This window comes from Cariama cristata, unplaced genomic scaffold (assembly GCF_000690535.1).
Source record: "Cariama cristata isolate BGI_N322 unplaced genomic scaffold, ASM69053v1 scaffold20854, whole genome shotgun sequence".
NCBI lineage: Eukaryota > Metazoa > Chordata > Aves > Cariamiformes > Cariamidae > Cariama > Cariama cristata.
In genome coordinates, this window is record NW_009611550.1 from 6,892 (window position 1) to 23,452 (window position 16,561).

The 16,561-nt window shown below is 55.1% G+C and overlaps 1 protein-coding gene across 1 annotated transcript in view; it reads left to right on the forward strand.

Moving 5' to 3' along the window:
• SNRNP200 (small nuclear ribonucleoprotein 200kDa (U5)) overlaps window positions 1-15,448 on the forward strand; it is a gene marked incomplete at its 5' end in the record, with an annotated part of 21,926 nt that extends 6,478 nt beyond the window's left edge. The window contains 36 exon segments of the mRNA XM_009698307.1: window positions 922-1,059; window positions 1,204-1,359; window positions 1,613-1,783; window positions 2,052-2,245; window positions 2,847-2,970; window positions 3,359-3,508; window positions 3,694-3,804; window positions 4,376-4,507; window positions 4,887-5,075; window positions 5,610-5,807; window positions 6,296-6,448; window positions 6,579-6,659; window positions 6,974-7,057; window positions 7,809-7,915; window positions 8,147-8,265; window positions 8,534-8,688; window positions 8,851-8,921; window positions 8,923-9,032; window positions 9,252-9,425; window positions 10,055-10,215; window positions 10,492-10,719; window positions 11,054-11,245; window positions 11,327-11,505; window positions 11,680-11,831; window positions 12,414-12,522; window positions 12,724-12,832; window positions 13,026-13,215; window positions 13,345-13,509; window positions 13,865-13,986; window positions 14,121-14,264; window positions 14,368-14,397; window positions 14,430-14,576; window positions 14,665-14,825; window positions 14,919-15,000; window positions 15,095-15,187; window positions 15,305-15,448. Of these exon segments, the coding sequence (XP_009696609.1) occupies window positions 922-1,059; window positions 1,204-1,359; window positions 1,613-1,783; window positions 2,052-2,245; window positions 2,847-2,970; window positions 3,359-3,508; window positions 3,694-3,804; window positions 4,376-4,507; window positions 4,887-5,075; window positions 5,610-5,807; window positions 6,296-6,448; window positions 6,579-6,659; window positions 6,974-7,057; window positions 7,809-7,915; window positions 8,147-8,265; window positions 8,534-8,688; window positions 8,851-8,921; window positions 8,923-9,032; window positions 9,252-9,425; window positions 10,055-10,215; window positions 10,492-10,719; window positions 11,054-11,245; window positions 11,327-11,505; window positions 11,680-11,831; window positions 12,414-12,522; window positions 12,724-12,832; window positions 13,026-13,215; window positions 13,345-13,509; window positions 13,865-13,986; window positions 14,121-14,264; window positions 14,368-14,397; window positions 14,430-14,576; window positions 14,665-14,825; window positions 14,919-15,000; window positions 15,095-15,187; window positions 15,305-15,448 (5,025 nt within the window).
• Between the last annotated feature and the right edge of the window lie 1,113 nt (window positions 15,449-16,561).

The window sequence follows — 16,561 nt, forward strand, 5'->3', positions numbered from 1 at the left end:
AGCGGGGGAGGGACTTTTTGGCAGGGCCTGTTGCGACAGGACAAGGAGTAATGGCTTTAAACTAAAATGGGAGTTTCAGACTAGATATAAGGAGAAAATTTTTGATGCTGAGGGTGGTGAGGCACTGGCACAGGTTACCCAGAGAGGTGGTGGATGCCCCATCCCTGGGAACATTCACGGTCAGGCTGGATGGGGCTCTGAGCAGCCTGGTCTGGTTGAAGATGTCCCTGCTTATGGCAGGGGGGTTGGACGAGGTGACCTTTAAAGGTCTCTTTCCACCCAAACTATTCTGTGACTCTGAGTTGTTGCTAATATCGTGACAGATGCTTCCTGGGACTCAGCAGGCTTTCACGTGGCTCTGACACCCTCTCAGATTTCTTGAAGAACTGTTATTTTAAGCTAAGAGATTTCACGTGTCTGAAGAGAGTTCCTGATTTCTGGTTTCTCACTTCTGGAGTGTGCATCCTGTGCTGGTGGTTTCTGTCTTGGGGCTGCCCCATTTTGCTGCTTTGCTGAGCCCTCGACTCTGCTTTTCCTCCCTCCCTGCTGTGATGCGCAGCGTGGGCCAGAGATCTGGCCAATTCATGGCGTGCCTTGTGATAAATTACTTTTTTTGATCAGCACTGGCAGCGGAAACGTGGTCTGATCTGTCCCATCGTGAGAACACGGTGGGGATTTGCCTTTCTGATGGTGTAGCCAACTGTAGCTTGTACTCGTTGGAGTGCACAGGCCAGCTAATGAGCCTCGTTTGATCCCTTCCTAACCTGCCCCACGATCCCTGGGCACAGGGCTTCTCTTCTGGCCATCTGGAGACAAGATGGCCCTGCTTCTCCCCAGGGTGTCTCTGAGGTCTCACATATGCCCTGCAGCCTCTGAGGCACTGAAACAAAGGCGTTGAGCTTGATGTTTTCCCTTTTTCAGCAATTGGTTTCTGTGGAAAAGTTACCCAAATACGCCCAGGCTGGATTCGAGGGGTTTAAAACACTGAACCGTATTCAGAGCAAGCTCTACCGCGCTGCGCTGGAGTCGGATGAGAACTTGCTGCTGTGTGCTCCCACGGTAAGGATCCTAATGTTTGGGTCATGTGTGATGGGCAATCCAGAAGGACAGTCTCTTTGGGCGGAGAAGGCTGGCCGCTGCGGGCGAACCTTTACCCTGGAGAAGACGGGAAATTGATGGGACTGGTTCTGCTTTGTGTTCTAGGGTGCTGGGAAGACGAACGTGGCGCTCATGTGCATGTTGCGAGAAATAGGGAAACACATTAATATCGATGGAACCATCAATGTGGACGATTTCAAGATTATCTACATCGCGCCCATGAGGTCGCTGGTGCAGGAGATGGTGGGCAGCTTTGGGAAGGTACGGAGAGGTTTGGTCCTTCCCCTGCTTGAACCCAAGGCTGAGGAAGATGAGCTTTATTGCGGTGGGTTCCTTACATTACGCGTACAGAAGGATATAAGCTCTGGAAAAAGCTTGTCGGGAGAGGATGAGTTTGCGTTTTGATCTCTGTTCGTGTAGCCTGCGTTCGCTAGGCTTGATGTCGGCTTTGGACGTCGGTGTGGGCTATGGAACACGCATTTATCCGCTTAACCGCCCGTGGGTTTCCTCCTAGCGCCTGGCGACTTATGGCATCAACGTGGCTGAGCTGACGGGGGATCACCAGCTGTGCAAGGAGGAAATCAGCGCGACCCAGATCATCGTCTGCACCCCGGAGAAGTGGGACATCATCACCCGCAAGGGAGGAGAACGTACCTATACCCAACTGGTGCGGCTGGTCATCCTGGTGAGCGGCGCCGGTGCCTGCAAAGCCCTGGGGCAGAGGAGGGGGGTGGTGACAGACGCTGTGTCTTTCAGCGTTGTGGTTCCCTAACGTGCGTTAGCGGTTGAAGATGTCTCTGGTGCTTGGTTGTGGAAAGACTCGGGCTTTGAGCTGTGGGATGAGCGTGCTTCGGTCCACGCAAGTGGCTGTGCTAAGAAACGAAACCAAAAATGGGTCCAAACCAAAGCTGGTTTGGAGTGGGGATAACTCTGTTCGGATTTCCTCTCTTTAGGATGAGATACACCTACTGCATGATGACCGAGGACCCGTCCTGGAGTCTTTGGTAGCCAGAGCCATCCGCAACATCGAGATGACTCAGGAGGACGTGAGGCTTGTCGGCTTGAGTGCCACCCTCCCCAACTATGAGGACGTGGCTACATTCCTGAGAGTGGACCCGGCCAAAGGCTTGTTCTATTTTGATAACAGGTACCGTGGAAAGCCGGGAGAGATCTTTATGATCAGACGGAGGGTGGCTGTTGAGAGCTGGGAAGGACCTGCCTCCTGTGGCAGGCAGTTGAGTGTTTATCTGTCAGGTGGTGCCAGGATCTCAGCGGGCCTTCAGCCTACGCTCAACATGCATTTATTTGCTCTTAGACATGCCAGTAAGTGGATGTTCAGGGCTCGAGCAGCTAAATACAGCCTCAAAATGTGTGCCAGAGTTCCTGCGTTGTCTTGTTGCAAGAAGATGCTTTAGAGAAGGCAGCCAAACTCTGCTGTACCTGTGCGTTGCAGAAGCTGTTTGAAGGAAGCCTGAACCAGGATTGTGATCGTTCCCAAAACACCATTTTTCCTCCCTGAGTGTGTGTATGGCAAATGGATTCCAGGAAACAGAAGTGTTTGTTATTGTCCCCTACTGTTTAATCTAACTGGGCAGAACTGGAGCCGTTAAGTCTCTGAGTAAATTGAGGCACAAAGGAAGCGTGTTGAACTTGGTAGCACAAAATACAGGGTGCCTTTTGAGAGGACCTTTGTATCGGGGTTTCTCCATTCTTCATCTCTTTTATGGACTTGTTTTTTTTCCTTACAGCTTCCGACCAGTGCCCCTAGAGCAGACCTATGTGGGTATTACAGAGAAGAAAGCAATCAAACGCTTCCAGATAATGAATGAGATTGTTTATGAGAAGATTATGGAGCATGCCGGAAAGAACCAGGTTTGATACTTTTATTGTTCCTGACACACTTAATCCTGGCACTTGTCTGTTGCTTGTGAGACTCTTTTGAGTTGCTGTTGCTGCAGAAATGCTGCAGTGGAGAAGAGGGTAGGTTTGGGTGGTTGACGGCAGCTGAGAGAGGAAGGAACGCAGGTTTTCTCTCCGCCAGCTGTCTGATTAATGTATGACCTGTCCTTTTAGAGTGAGGGAGGTTTTGTGATGCTACCCTATTAAACCAGGAGCTCTGTGCGTGGTTCACAGGGCATCCGGACTAATTCTAGATCTCTTCCCACCCTGAACACCAGGAGCAGGTTGGGTCAAGCATCTTTGCCAACTGCAGCCATAGTGATTCCTCTCTCAGCCGTGGTACTGTCTGCTTGTTTAACAGGTGCTGGTGTTCGTTCACTCCAGGAAGGAGACCGGGAAGACTGCCCGAGCCATCAGGGACATGTGTCTGGAGAAAGATACCCTGGGCCTCTTCTTGCGGGAGGGCTCAGCCTCCACCGAGGTCCTGAGGACCGAAGCTGAGCAGTGCAAGGTAACTGCCCAGTCAGGGCTGTTCTGGCACAGCCATAGCAGGAGCGCGGCCACAAAGGTGCTGCCAGTTTGGTGTGGTTTCGTGGCCTTCCCTCTAGGATATGCACTACCTTCTGTTGCTTCTTTTCTGCCTGGTGTTACTTGGCTCGGGTAGAAAACCTAGAACTGGTTGTTTTTCTGCTGCAGAACCTGGAGCTGAAGGACCTGCTCCCTTACGGCTTCGCCATTCACCACGCCGGGATGACGCGAGTGGACCGGACGCTGGTGGAGGATCTGTTTGCTGACAAGCACATTCAGGTGAGCATCACTTCCTGCAAGGAGTTGCATGTTTGTTCGGGGTAGGTACTTCACAAGAAATGCTTGAGACATGTTTTCCAGTAGCCCTTTGGGCAAAATCAAGAGAATCAAGCATAGCCAACCCCCATCCCACCCTTCTGAAGCTGGTGCCTGATGAAGGCAGTCTGGATTTTCCTGTGAAGAGTAGAAATTTAAAGCACAAGGCCAGGAGCAGAGGGGGCAGGAGCACCTCCCCTAGGCCTAGCAGAGTGTTTAAAGCCAGAGGTCTGTCCCAGAGCAGGCTGTCTCCTCCAGGGTTGCCACTTTGGCAAAACCTCATCTAAGCGATTTCCTGGGTGCATCAGAAATGGAAAGCAAAGGATTATCTCAGGGTCATGCAGTGAGCTGGGAAATTTGGGCAAAGATCTTGCTCTTTATCTGACCTTCCTCTGCTGAGCTGTCGAGACAGTCACAGTTCTCGGTCTTTGTCCCTTTTGTCCATGTCTCTAATGTCAGGAACAGCATTTTAGATCCCTTTTTTTCCCTAGGAAGAGGCTTCTACCTGGCTTTGATGGCTGTTTTGCTTCTGCAGGTGCTGGTCTCCACAGCCACCCTGGCCTGGGGTGTGAATCTCCCTGCTCACACCGTCATCATCAAGGGGACGCAGGTGTACAGCCCTGAGAAGGGTCGCTGGACCGAGCTGGGCGCTCTGGACATCCTGCAGGTGAAGTTCTGGTAACAAAGATGCTGCTGGGACCCAGGGCAGGATTTTTCCTTTCCCGCTGAGGCACATTTGAGGTCTGCTTTTGTATTTTCTCAGTGCGGCCACTCCCTGTTCTCTACTGTCAGGCTGTCTCAGCTGTTCTGGGATCAGCCCTGCTGTGAGGGCAGAGGAGAAGCAGATCAGTAGAAGAAGAGGACAAATGATTCCTCTCTCGGTGTCTCGCCCAGACGCACCTGAGATACTCCTCTGTGTCTCCTGCCAGCTAGAAGAAACAGCAGGCTGAGCAATCTGGCAGTAAAGCCCCAGGACATGGCAGCAAGGAGAAATTACCAAGCTAAAAACTTTTATGTTTTGCTGACCTCACCTTCTTGTTTCTTAGATGCTGGGGCGTGCCGGGAGGCCTCAGTACGATACCAAAGGAGAGGGGATCCTCATCACATCCCACGGCGAGCTGCAGTATTACCTGTCCCTGCTCAACCAGCAGCTCCCCATTGAAAGTCAGATGGTGTCGAAGCTCCCAGACATGCTGAATGCGGAGACTGTGCTCGGCAATGTCCAGAACGCAAAGGCGAGTCCGAATCTTTGCTTCGCCCGCAGGCGTCTGCCCTTTGTTGCACCCAGAGAGCTGGTGGGAATTGCAGGGGCCAAAGGGTGAACTGTGTTGGGGAAAGATGCCGTCATGGTATGGGACCAAAGAAACTTGAGGCCTTTGGTGCCTGGGGAGCAAATTTTTAAGAGATCTGGGAGGGCAGCCATGAGAACTACCAGCCTGTAAGGTTGTGGATGGGCAAGTGGGTGGGTGCTTCTGTAGTTCAGAGCAGACAGAGTTCTCCACGTGGAGAAGGACACTGGGGAAAAATCTGCCTGTGGAGGGTGCGGGTTTTTGGGTTTTAATTCCTTAATATTTTTCTGGAGAAGAATTGTATATGGCACTGCTGGGCTTCCACACTCTGGTTTAAAGCTGACCCAGCAGGATTCAGCTGGGCTCAGCCTGCTGTGTCCTACGCTAGTGCTGGGAGCACTGGGCTCCGCGCTGGAGCATTGCTTTTGCTTGCCAAGAGGCGTGTTCGTTGGCTCTTATGGTGTGTTGGTGTTTCCTCAGGATGCAGTGAATTGGCTGGGCTATACCTACCTGTACATCCGAATGCTGCGCTCCCCCACTCTCTACGGGATATCCCATGATGATCTGAAGGGGGATCCACTGCTGGACCAGCGCCGCCTGGATCTGGTTCACACCGCAGCCCTCATGTTGGACAAGAACAACCTGGTGAAGTACGACAAGAAGACGGGGAACTTCCAGGTGAGACGGGACGTGGGAAAGGTGCTGTGACCAAGCAGAGCTGGACGGGAGCATCCTCTGGCTGAGACACAGGGTGCAAGAGGCATCTCGCTGATTAAATATGGATCCCAGGGAATGCTGCATCGTTCAGACCTGCTGTTGTGCACGTCTGTGATTCCAGGGAGCTGTTGGCCGGCATAGAGAGGGCTGGCGTAAAACCTTACCCTCAGTCTGTCACCATTGTGTGTTTGCTGCTGCCTCCTGAGCAAATTCACATTTCCGTTGCATCTTCATTGCTTCAGAGGCAGCGAGATGAGAAGGGGGAGGCTGTGATGTGTGGAATTGTGTACCAGGTTAAAGCAGCTTCCCTGAGTGATTTGTAGCCTGAGAGTTTTTGCTGGAGACGACTCCCCTGCTGCAGCCTGATCCCTGTTCAGCATCTGCTGTCTGTGCCATGAACAGTCGGGTGTCTTTCTGCTGCCTCACTCTGGCTGTTGTCCTTGTGGCAGGTGACGGAGCTGGGCCGCATTGCCAGCCACTACTACATCACCAATGAGACGATGCAAACTTACAATCAGCTCCTGAAACCGACCCTGAGTGAAATCGAGCTGTTCCGGGTCTTCTCGCTGTCCTCGGAGTTCAGGAACATCACCGTGAGGGAGGTAGGGAGCCCGACGCCCAGCCTGAGTCAGACAGCCCTGAGGCATCAGGCTGGACGCTGCAGGGAGGGGAGGATGCAGATCTTGCCCTGTGAGGGCCCGTTCTCATCTCTTCTGCCTTGGTTTTCTGCAGGAGGAGAAGCTCGAGCTTCAGAAGTTGCTGGAGCGAGTTCCCATCCCGGTGAAGGAGAGCATAGAAGAGCCCAGTGCCAAGGTGAGCCCTGGCCTGCCGCCTCGAGGGGACTTCTCTGCCTCTCTTGAGGGGAGCAGTGATCCTTGAGAGCTGTTATAGTAAACGCCCACCCCGGGGAGGGGATTTCTGTTCTCTTCCCTCTGTGGGACATCCTGGACTGTGTCAGAGATGCTCGAAGAGCTGCAGGTGCTTTTTGTCTCTGGTTGAGCGTGCTATCCTGCGGTGTAGGACAGTCAGTCCTTGTTGATTGCTCCTGTCCTGCCACACATCAAAGTCCTCCAGGATCAGGCACTGGCAGGGAAAGCACTGAGAGCCTCTCTGTTCTCCTTCCCCAGATCAACGTGCTCCTCCAGGCCTTCATCTCCCAGCTGAAGCTGGAAGGATTTGCTCTCATGGCAGACATGGTGTACGTCACCCAGGTGAGTGGGGAAACGTGGCTGGGGCTCTCTGTTTCCATTTAGGTGTGTGCAGTCCAGCCATGTCTCGGTCTCAGACAACAATTTGCACCTTGGAAATTTAGTTTGTGGTCACTAATGGCTTTGAAAATAACTAGAGCTGTGACTGGTGAGAAGGTCTAACCCATATCAGGATGGAAATTAGACCTTCATTGGAGTCTCCAGTTTGTAATCAAAATAATTTGGTGCTAGGGGACTATGGTGTAGCGTTATTCTTCTACCACAAAGGCCAGGTTCCCAAGGCTGGGAGTCCAGTCGTTGCTCCAGCTGTAGGTGTTTGGGATGAAGGACCTTGAGTATAATGCAGTATTTGAAGAGGACATATAAGAAAGGTGGGAAAGACTTTTTACCAGGGCCTGTAGTGATAGGAGAAGGGGTAACGATTTTTAAACTGAAAGAGGGGAGGTTTAGGTTGGATATAAGGAAGAATTTTTTTATGATGAGGGTGATGAGGCACTGGACCAGGTTGCCCAGAGAACCTGTGGATGTCCCATCCCTGGAATTGTTTAAAGTTAAAGGTTGGATGCGGCTCAGAGCAACCTGAAGACATCCCTGCCCATGGCAGGAGGGGTGGACTAGCTGACCCTTAAAAGGTCCCTTCCAACCCAAAACATTCTGTTATCACGTAACTGGGCAGGAGAATGGGTAGAAAGGAAGGAAGCGTTAAATGTGATGATCGCGGCCGAGCTCTGAGGGCTGCTCTCTGTTCCCCCAGTCTGCCGGGCGGCTGATGCGTGCCATCTTCGAGATCGTCCTGAACCGTGGCTGGGCCCAGCTCACCGACAAGACCCTTAACCTCTGCAAGATGATTGACAAACGGATGTAAGTGAGATCTTGGAGGTTATTTTCTGATTGCAGGCTGGAAGAGATTCTTCAGCATAGCCTGGCTAGGTCTGCAGCGTTTGGGAAGGAGAGCACTTGTGCCTGTCGGGGTGCAAAGGAGCTGCCGTGTGTGTCTGGCCGAGGGCTGCTCTTCGGCAGCACGGGGAACCTGGTGCTCTGAAGGCTTCGTCTCTGTTTCTTTGCTTGTCTCACCCCGCGGTGTCCTTGCAGGTGGCAGTCCATGTGCCCTTTGCGCCAGTTCAAGAAACTGCCTGAAGAAGTGGTGAAGAAAATAGAGAAGAAGAATTTCCCGTTTGAACGGCTCTACGACTTGAACCATAACGAAATAGGTATGGAGACACGGGCAAGTGCGGCAGGGAGAAGTGTCTGCCTCTTTATTCTCCTCTGCCATGTTTTGACCCAGAGGTTGGGGGGCTTGTTCCCGTCTGGTTGAAGGGGTGGAACTGGTGAGGGTCTTGGTACAGCCTGAGGAGGGCAGGGGCTTTGCCCTGGCACCTTCCAGCTGGTTGGATTGCCGATACTGAATACTGTTTGGTTTGGGAGCCGCTGCTCACCCTGTTGTCCATCTGTCCTGACCGCAGCGCCTTTCTGTTGCAGGGGAACTGATCCGAATGCCGAAGATGGGCAAGACAATCCACAAATACGTTCACCTGTTTCCAAAGCTGGAGCTCTCCGTCCACTTGCAGCCCATTACCCGCTCCACCCTGAAAGTAGAGCTCACCATTGCCCCTGACTTCCAGTGGGATGAAAAGGTGAGCTGTGCAGCTAAATATCACCGGGCTAACTACCATGCTGGGGGGAGGAGGGCGGTTCTGGGGCAGGATTGCTGTGGGAGGGCTGGCGTTCGGCTCCTGGAGGTCTAGAAGGGGGGGGATCTGGACCTTGATACGAAGGTAAGAGCTGCCCTTGCTCAGGTACACGGTTCGTCCGAAGCTTTCTGGATCCTGGTGGAGGATGTGGACAGCGAAGTGATCCTGCACCATAAAAAAAAAAGCCAAGTACGCGCAGGACGACCACCTCGTCACCTTCTTCGTGCCCGTGTTTGAGCCGCTGCCCCCGCAGTACTTCATCCGGGTGGTCTCCGACCGCTGGCTCTGTAAGTCTCATGCTGCCAGGAGCGCCTCTGTTGTACAGCAGCCGCTCGTCCTGGGGTCTGAGAGGGTAGTGCAGGCCCTCTCCTAGTGCTGTGCTGGGGAAAAGACTTCTGACATCCAAGTAACAGCAGGGCTGAGGATCCTGTTGGCAGAGGGAGCTCGGAGGTGAAACAGTTGGAGTGCTTTCGGAGATGAAAATGGTTTTTTTGTCTGTCTAACAGCCTGTGAGACCCAGCTGCCCGTTTCCTTCCGCCACCTGATCCTCCCTGAGAAGTACCCTCCTCCGACTGAGCTGCTGGATCTGCAGCCGCTGCCCGTCTCAGCTCTGCGAAACAGTGCTTTCGAGAGCCTCTACCAGGACAAGTTCCCTTTCTTCAACCCTATCCAGACCCAGGGTGGGTATTGCCTCTGCTCACCTCCTCCAAACTGCCTCGCAGGGAGACCTCGCCCTGTTGGTATTCACAGTCCCATAGCCTTGGCTTCATGGCATTTATTCACGTATTGTGAGGAACTTCTGTAGCCAGTGGTGTATCCCCTCTACCTCTCCGAGCCTGAGAGGTTTGATGGCTTGAAATCTTTCTCCATGGGCCAGCGTATCTGATAGATTCCTCAAGTACACCAAGCAGCTGGTCCAGGGCTGTCTGATAGCAGCAGGTTTGCTCCTGGAAGCCGTGTCTGTGCCAACACCACGGCTCAGGTTGACAGGGTGGGCTGGCCCCCAACTTCTCCATCTGTGCCGCTTGTAGCGGTGGGATTGTGAGCGAACCAAAGCTCCCCTGTCCATGTTTGTCGTGCCTGGGCTTAGCCGGAGTGGGGAGTTCACACTCTCGAGCTACTGTGACAGACTAGAACCTGTTTTGCTCAGGGGATCCTGGGCTAAAACTCTTCAACGGCCTTTTCTGTAGCTCCCACTTGCGCAGGCTGCAGCCAGGCTGTGTTTTCCCTGTCTGTTTCTAGAGCTTTGATAGAAATCCATGGAGATTTTGCTAAACTGCTCTCTTCTGTGTTGTCGGTCTGTCGACAGTGTTTAACACAGTTTATAACAGCGACGACAACGTGTTTGTGGGTGCCCCCACGGGAAGCGGAAAGACCATTTGTGCTGAATTTGCCATCCTGAGGATGTTGCTCCAGAACTCGGAGGGACGCTGTGTATACATCACCCCCATGGAGGCCTTGGCAGAGCAGGTATGCCTGGCATCCTGGGGAGAACTGGAGCCTTACACCTGGCTTAGATTTGCTTCCTCTTCCCCTCTTTCACTTTTCCTCATCACTTCTTTGCCATCACATCCCTCAGGATGACTCCAGGGTCTTTTGATGAATTGTGGTCTTTTTGAGGGAGCAAAGAGACACCGCCCCACTGGTGACGTGCTGATGTGGGTGTCTGCACGTGTGTGTCTCCAGGGATTTGGTAGAATTTGTTCTGATTTGAGGTTGACAACAGCATCCCTTGCGTTTTGGCAGGTCTTTTTGGACTGGTATGAAAAGTTCCAGGAGCGTCTCAATAAGAAGGTGGTCTTGCTGACGGGGGAGACCAGCACTGACCTGAAGTTGCTGGGCAAAGGGAACATCATCATCAGCACCCCTGAGAAATGGGACATCCTCTCGCGACGCTGGAAGCAGCGCAAGAACGTCCAGAACGTCAACCTCTTCATCGTGGATGAAGTGCATCTCATTGGGGGCGAAAATGGGGTGCGTCTAGGGGGGGAGGAGGGTGCTACTAATCCGAGTGATGGTCGTCATTGCGTTAGCTCCAGTAGCAGAGCCGCTGTGGGGTGGGTGGTTGCTCAGTCCTAATGTCTGGTCTGAAGTCGGTTTTTCCTGCTGGGAGTTTCCCCATCCCTGCAGGATGGGATAGGAGGGCCGTATCCTTTGGGGAGCTCAGGAGTTCTGTCCCCTGGGGTCCCCATGGGTGCAAGCGCTTGGGCTACGGTGGCGGGAGCTCAGCCAGGAGAGGCAGCCATGATGTGGAGAGCTTGGCGTTCCCCTCCTGTTCCTGCTACAACCTGTTGTCTCCCACCTGCAGCCGGTGCTGGAGGTCATCTGCTCCCGCATGCGCTACATCTCCTCCCAAATCGAGCGACCCATCCGCATTGTGGCCCTCAGCTCCTCCCTGTCCAACGCCAAGGATGTGGCTCACTGGCTGGGCTGCAGCGCGACCTCCACCTTCAACTTCCACCCCAACGTCCGCCCCGTCCCCCTGGAGCTCCACATTCAGGTAGGGTTTGGGCTACCTCATCTCCTTTCCCTTCTGCTGGGTCTCCAGACAGCTTCCCTGCCTGCTCCTCTTCCTCTGCAGGGCTTCAACATCAGCCACACGCAGACTCGCCTGCTGTCCATGGCCAAGCCCGTCTACCATGCCATCATGAAGCACTCGCCCAAAAAACCAGTCATCGTCTTCGTCCCGTCCCGCAAGCAGACGCGGCTGACGGCCATCAACATTCTCACCACCTGCGCTTCGGATGTCCAGAGACAAAGGTAACGGTGCTGTGGCCTGTGTTCCTCCTCTGAGTGAGCCGGGGACAGGTTTTTGGGCTGTTTCGTTGGGCTGAGGGACAACTGGTGATGGGAAATGGTCTCGTTAGATGTCACTCAGGCATCTGCTGTGACATCAGGGAGGGGCAGGCTTGCTTTACTCCCCCTCTCCTGCAGGTTCCTGCACTGTGCAGAGAAGGATCTGGTACCGTACCTGGACAAGTTGAACGACAACACTCTGAAGGAGACGCTTGTGAACGGGGTGGGCTACCTGCACGAGGGGCTGACTGCCATGGAACGGCGAGTGGTGGAGCAGCTATTCAGCTCCGGTGAGTGGGGTGGGATGGGGACACGCCACTTCTACCTGTGAACCCTTTTTCCCCGGAGCTTGGCAGTGCCCACGGCCTTTGGACGGGAGATAACAGCTTGCCCAAGCCTCCTAGAATCATAGGGGTTGGAAAAGACCTTTAAGACCATCAAGTCCAACTGATAACCCAGCACGGCCAAGTCCACCACTAAACCATGTCCCTAAGCACCATGTCTACACAGCTTTTAAATCCCTCCAGGGATGGGGACTCCACCACTTCCCTGGGCAGCCTGTTCCAGTGCTTGACAAGCCTTTTGGTGAAGAAATTTTCCCTAATGTCCAATCTAAACCTCCCCTGGCACAACGTGAGGCCGTTTCCTCTTGCCCTATTGCTTGTTACTTGGGAGAAGAGACCGACACCTGCTTCCCGGGTCCAAAAAGGCTGTGATATTAAACTTCACCATCTTTCCTGGACCTCCCTGTGTGCTGAGGCCCATCTGCTCGAGTGCAGAGCCCTCATCTCTTTCTCCCCCCCCAGTTTCTGTGGCCCAGAAAGGGGCTCTGCCCGTGGGCTGACTGTTCTCCCTGCACACCTTTCTTTCAGGTGCGGTTCAGGTGATGGTGGCCTCCCGCAGCCTCTGCTGGGGTATGAACATCGCCGCTCACCTGGTGATCATCATGGACACGCAGTACTACAACGGCAAGATCCACGCGTGAGTGTGTTGCGCTGCAGGCAAGACCAGCTATGGTTTCCCTCGGTGTCCACCCTGCTAGTTCAGCCTGTGCGGAGCGTGGGGGAACGAGGCCCTAATCCCAGAGGGCTTCATCCCTGTCCAGGCAGAGGCTGGGAATCACAGGAGAGTGGTCGTAGCTTTCCATGGAGCTTGGTTAACTCCTCTCTCTCCGTGTCCCAGGTACGTGGATTACCCCATCTACGACGTGCTGCAGATGGTGGGCCACGCTAATCGCCCGCTGCAGGACGATGAGGGCCGTTGTGTCATCATGTGCCAGGGATCCAAGAAGGTGGGTGAGGAGCAGGGCACTGTTCCTGGCCTGGGAATGTTTGTCTCTGGCCTGGGGCGTGGATTTCTTCTCCCAGCTTTGGGCAGGCTGATGCATAACCCTCACTCAGAGCCCTGCTGCCTGGGAGGTGCTCCTGGATTTTGGAGGTGCTGGGGTTTATTTTCCCCTTCCCTCTACTCCTGCCCCGCTGTAGGATTTCTTCAAGAAATTCCTCTACGAGCCCCTGCCGGTGGAGTCACACTTGGACCACTGCATGCACGATCACTTCAATGCTGAGATTGTCACCAAGACCATCGAAAACAAGCAGGATGCGGTGGACTACCTCACTTGGACTTTCCTGTATCGCAGGATGACGCAGAATCCAAACTACTACAACCTGCAAGGTGAGCAGAGGGGTCTGTGCGGGTGGATAACAGGGTTGGAGGATATTGGGGACCTCTGCTTTCACAAGAGCAGCTTTTCTCCGTCCTGGGGAGTTTCTGAACCCTGCGACAACGCTGCTGTACCCGCAGGCGTGTCCCACAGGCATCTCTCGGATCATCTCTCCGAGCTGGTGGAACAAACCCTCAGTGACCTGGAGCAATCCAAGTGCATCAGCATCGAGGACGAGATGGACGTGGCCCCTCTGAACCTGGGGATGATCGCTGCCTACTACTACATCAACTACACCACCATCGGTAAGGGCTCCGCGAGGGACGGGCACCGCACACAGGGGCTCGCCGGTGCTCCTGCTCTCTGTCCCCTCTCTGTGTCGCTCCCTGTGCCATGGGCGATGGAGAGAAGGTGCCGTGTGCGTAAAACTCTGCCCTTTATCATGAGGCTGCGTGTTGTCTGCCTTGAAGACATCTCTGGTACTGTGGGGTTTAATGCTGTCGGGTGATGGAGAGAAGGTGCCGTGTGCGTGGTCGGGTGCATAAAACTCTGCCCTTTAGCATGAGGCTGCGTGTTGTCTGCCTTGAAGGCATCTCTGGTACTGTGGGGTTTAATGCTGTGGGGTTTTCCCTGACCCCTCTACCTCTCTGGCTTCCCCAGAGCTCTTCAGCATGTCCCTCAACGCCAAGACCAAGGTGCGAGGGCTGATTGAAATAATCTCCAACGCTGCTGAGTACGAGAACATCCCCATCAGGCACCATGAGGACAATTTGCTGCGGCAGGTGAATGGCAGCGCGTCGGATCTGGGGCCGGAGGGGACAGACGTGGGCTCCCGCAGGGTCGGGGGAAGGAAGCTGCCGGCGTTTTCAGCTCTGTAGGGATAAAGCACTGATGGGTTCACCGTTTCTCCCCGTAGCTGGCCCAGAAAGTTCCCCACAAGCTGACGAACCCCAAATTCAACGATCCCCACGTCAAGACCAACCTCCTGCTGCAGGCTCACTTGTCGCGCATGCAGCTGAGCGCCGAGCTGCAGTCGGACACCGAGGAAATCCTCAGCAAGGTACGACGGGGCGGTGGGAACCTGCCCACCTTGCTTCTGTCACTGTGTTGTGTCACCGTGTTGTGTCGCTGCCTTCTGACCTGTCCCTGTCCCTCGTGTCCAGGCAATCCGGCTGATCCAGGCCTGCGTGGACGTCCTGTCCAGCACTGGATGGCTCAGGCCGAGGTCCTGTCCAGCAACGGCTGGCTCAGCCCTGCGCTGGCCGCCATGGAGCTGGCGCAGATGGTGACGCAGGCCATGTGGTCGAAGGATTCCTACCTCAAGCAGCTGCCTCACTTCACCTCTGAGCACATCAAGCGCTGCACGGACAAGGTAAAGCTTGGGGAAAAGCGCTGTGGTCCTGCCCTCACCCACTGAGGAGCCCCGGGTAAGCGCAGGGCTGAAAATGTCTTCCTTGCAGGGGGTGGAGAGCGTCTTCGACATCATGGAGATGGAGGACGAGGACCGCAACGCCCTGCTGCAGCTCTCGGACGCCCAGATTGCTGATGTCGCCCGCTTTTGTAACCGTTACCCCAACATCGAGCTCTCCTACGAGGTGGTGGAGAAGGAGAGTATCCGCAGGTGAGGCGGGGAGGGGTGGTGCAGCCCCCTCGGTGCTGTGCCGGCACGGTGTGGGGGACGCCCTGACCCTCGGTCTGGGTTCTCTCTGCACAGCGGGGGGCCTGTGGTGGTGCTGGTGCAGCTGGAGCGTGAAGAGGAGGTCACCGGGCCTGTCATCGCTCCCCTTTTCCCACAGGTACGTGCCAAAACCGGTGACACTGGGGTGGCAGAAGTGGGGAGGGGATTGTCCCCCACTGCCCCCAGCCCATTAACTCTTACCTCTCCGGCAGAAACGCGAGGAGGGTTGGTGGGTGGTGATCGGCGACTCCAAATCCAACAGCCTCATCTCCATCAAGCGGCTGACGCTGCAGCAGAAAGCCAAGGTGAGCGGGAGCGGGCAGGGGGGCGGCCGGCATCCAAACGGCCACGGTTTGGGCAAGCTGGGTGGGTGCCCGGTCTCCCCACCGACACCCTAACGCCGGCTTTTCCTCTCCGCGTAGGTGAAGCTGGATTTTGTGGCCCCGGCTACGGGGACGCACAACTACACGCTGTATTTCATGAGCGACGCCTACATGGGCTGTGACCAGGAGTACAAGTTCAGCGTGGATGTGAAGGAGGCGGAAAGCGACAGCGACTCCGACTAACACGGGGCTGCAGGTCCCGGCGAGGATCCCCCCCCTGTATTTCAGCCACCAAACCCCAGCTGCGGTAGCGCTTGTGTCACCTCCCTTTGTGTGGCTTCTGTGTATTTTCCTGTTTTGTTTTGTTTTTTTTTAAGGTGTTGATGCTTTGTACAGTGTTTTTTAGACAGGAGCTGCCTGCAGGAGCGTGACTGTGGCAGCTGAATAAATCTCGAGGCCCATCTTGCCCTCTGCACTGCTGGGTCTGGGGGGGGAAAGGGGGGAGAAAACAGGCATGACCATGACCGCCTCCACTTTGACCCTCAGGCCGTCCCCCAACTCACCGAGTAGCTCTGTGCTTTCACTGTGGGGCTCAAAAAAGTTCATTACCAGAACTAATGAAGGCAGAGTTGGCTTGGTAGCTGTTTCTAGGAGCACTGTGCTGGTGCCAGCCCGCAGGAGCGAACCTAAACACTTCCCCTTGGGCTGCGCTTCATCGTGAGGCATAAAACCAGCTCCCCGGCAGACCTGTCCTGTGCCACCTCGTCCCAATCGCGAGGGAGCACCTAGACCCTGTTCCGCTCACCCAGAGGGTGCTGGCTGCGTCGGTGACGGCACCGAAAGAAAGAGCTGGAGGCTTTGGCCAGGAGAACACAGATTTATTGAGTGTGGGGCAGAAGGAGAGGGGAGCAAGTCCTGCCCCATCTCCCAAATTCGGCGAGATCTTGGCAAAGGCATCGCGCTCCCCTGTGCATCCCTGGGGAGGCCGGTGGGATCCCCGCGGGGCCGGCATGCAAAAGTCCAACCCATGGGGCAGAAGAGGTCGGTCAGAGTCTTCCATGCCCTGCTCTCTGCACCGGCATGGGGCTGTGCGCCGGCGGCAGCGCCAAAGGGTCCCGCTGCTGGGTAGGGGGACGTGCAAGAAGATGGAACCTCTCAGCAAACTTCGGGGCGCTGGTACTTCCAGAAGGCGATCTCGCCGTCGTCGCTGCAGGAGGCCAGCAAGCCCGGCTCCTTCGGGTTCCAGGCCACGCAGTTGACGTCCTGCGAGTGCGCCCGGGGAACGTGGGCGGCGAGGCTGAAGGTGGGCTGCTGCGGGTCGGAGGACGCGCTCTCCTCAAACACCCGGATGGCATC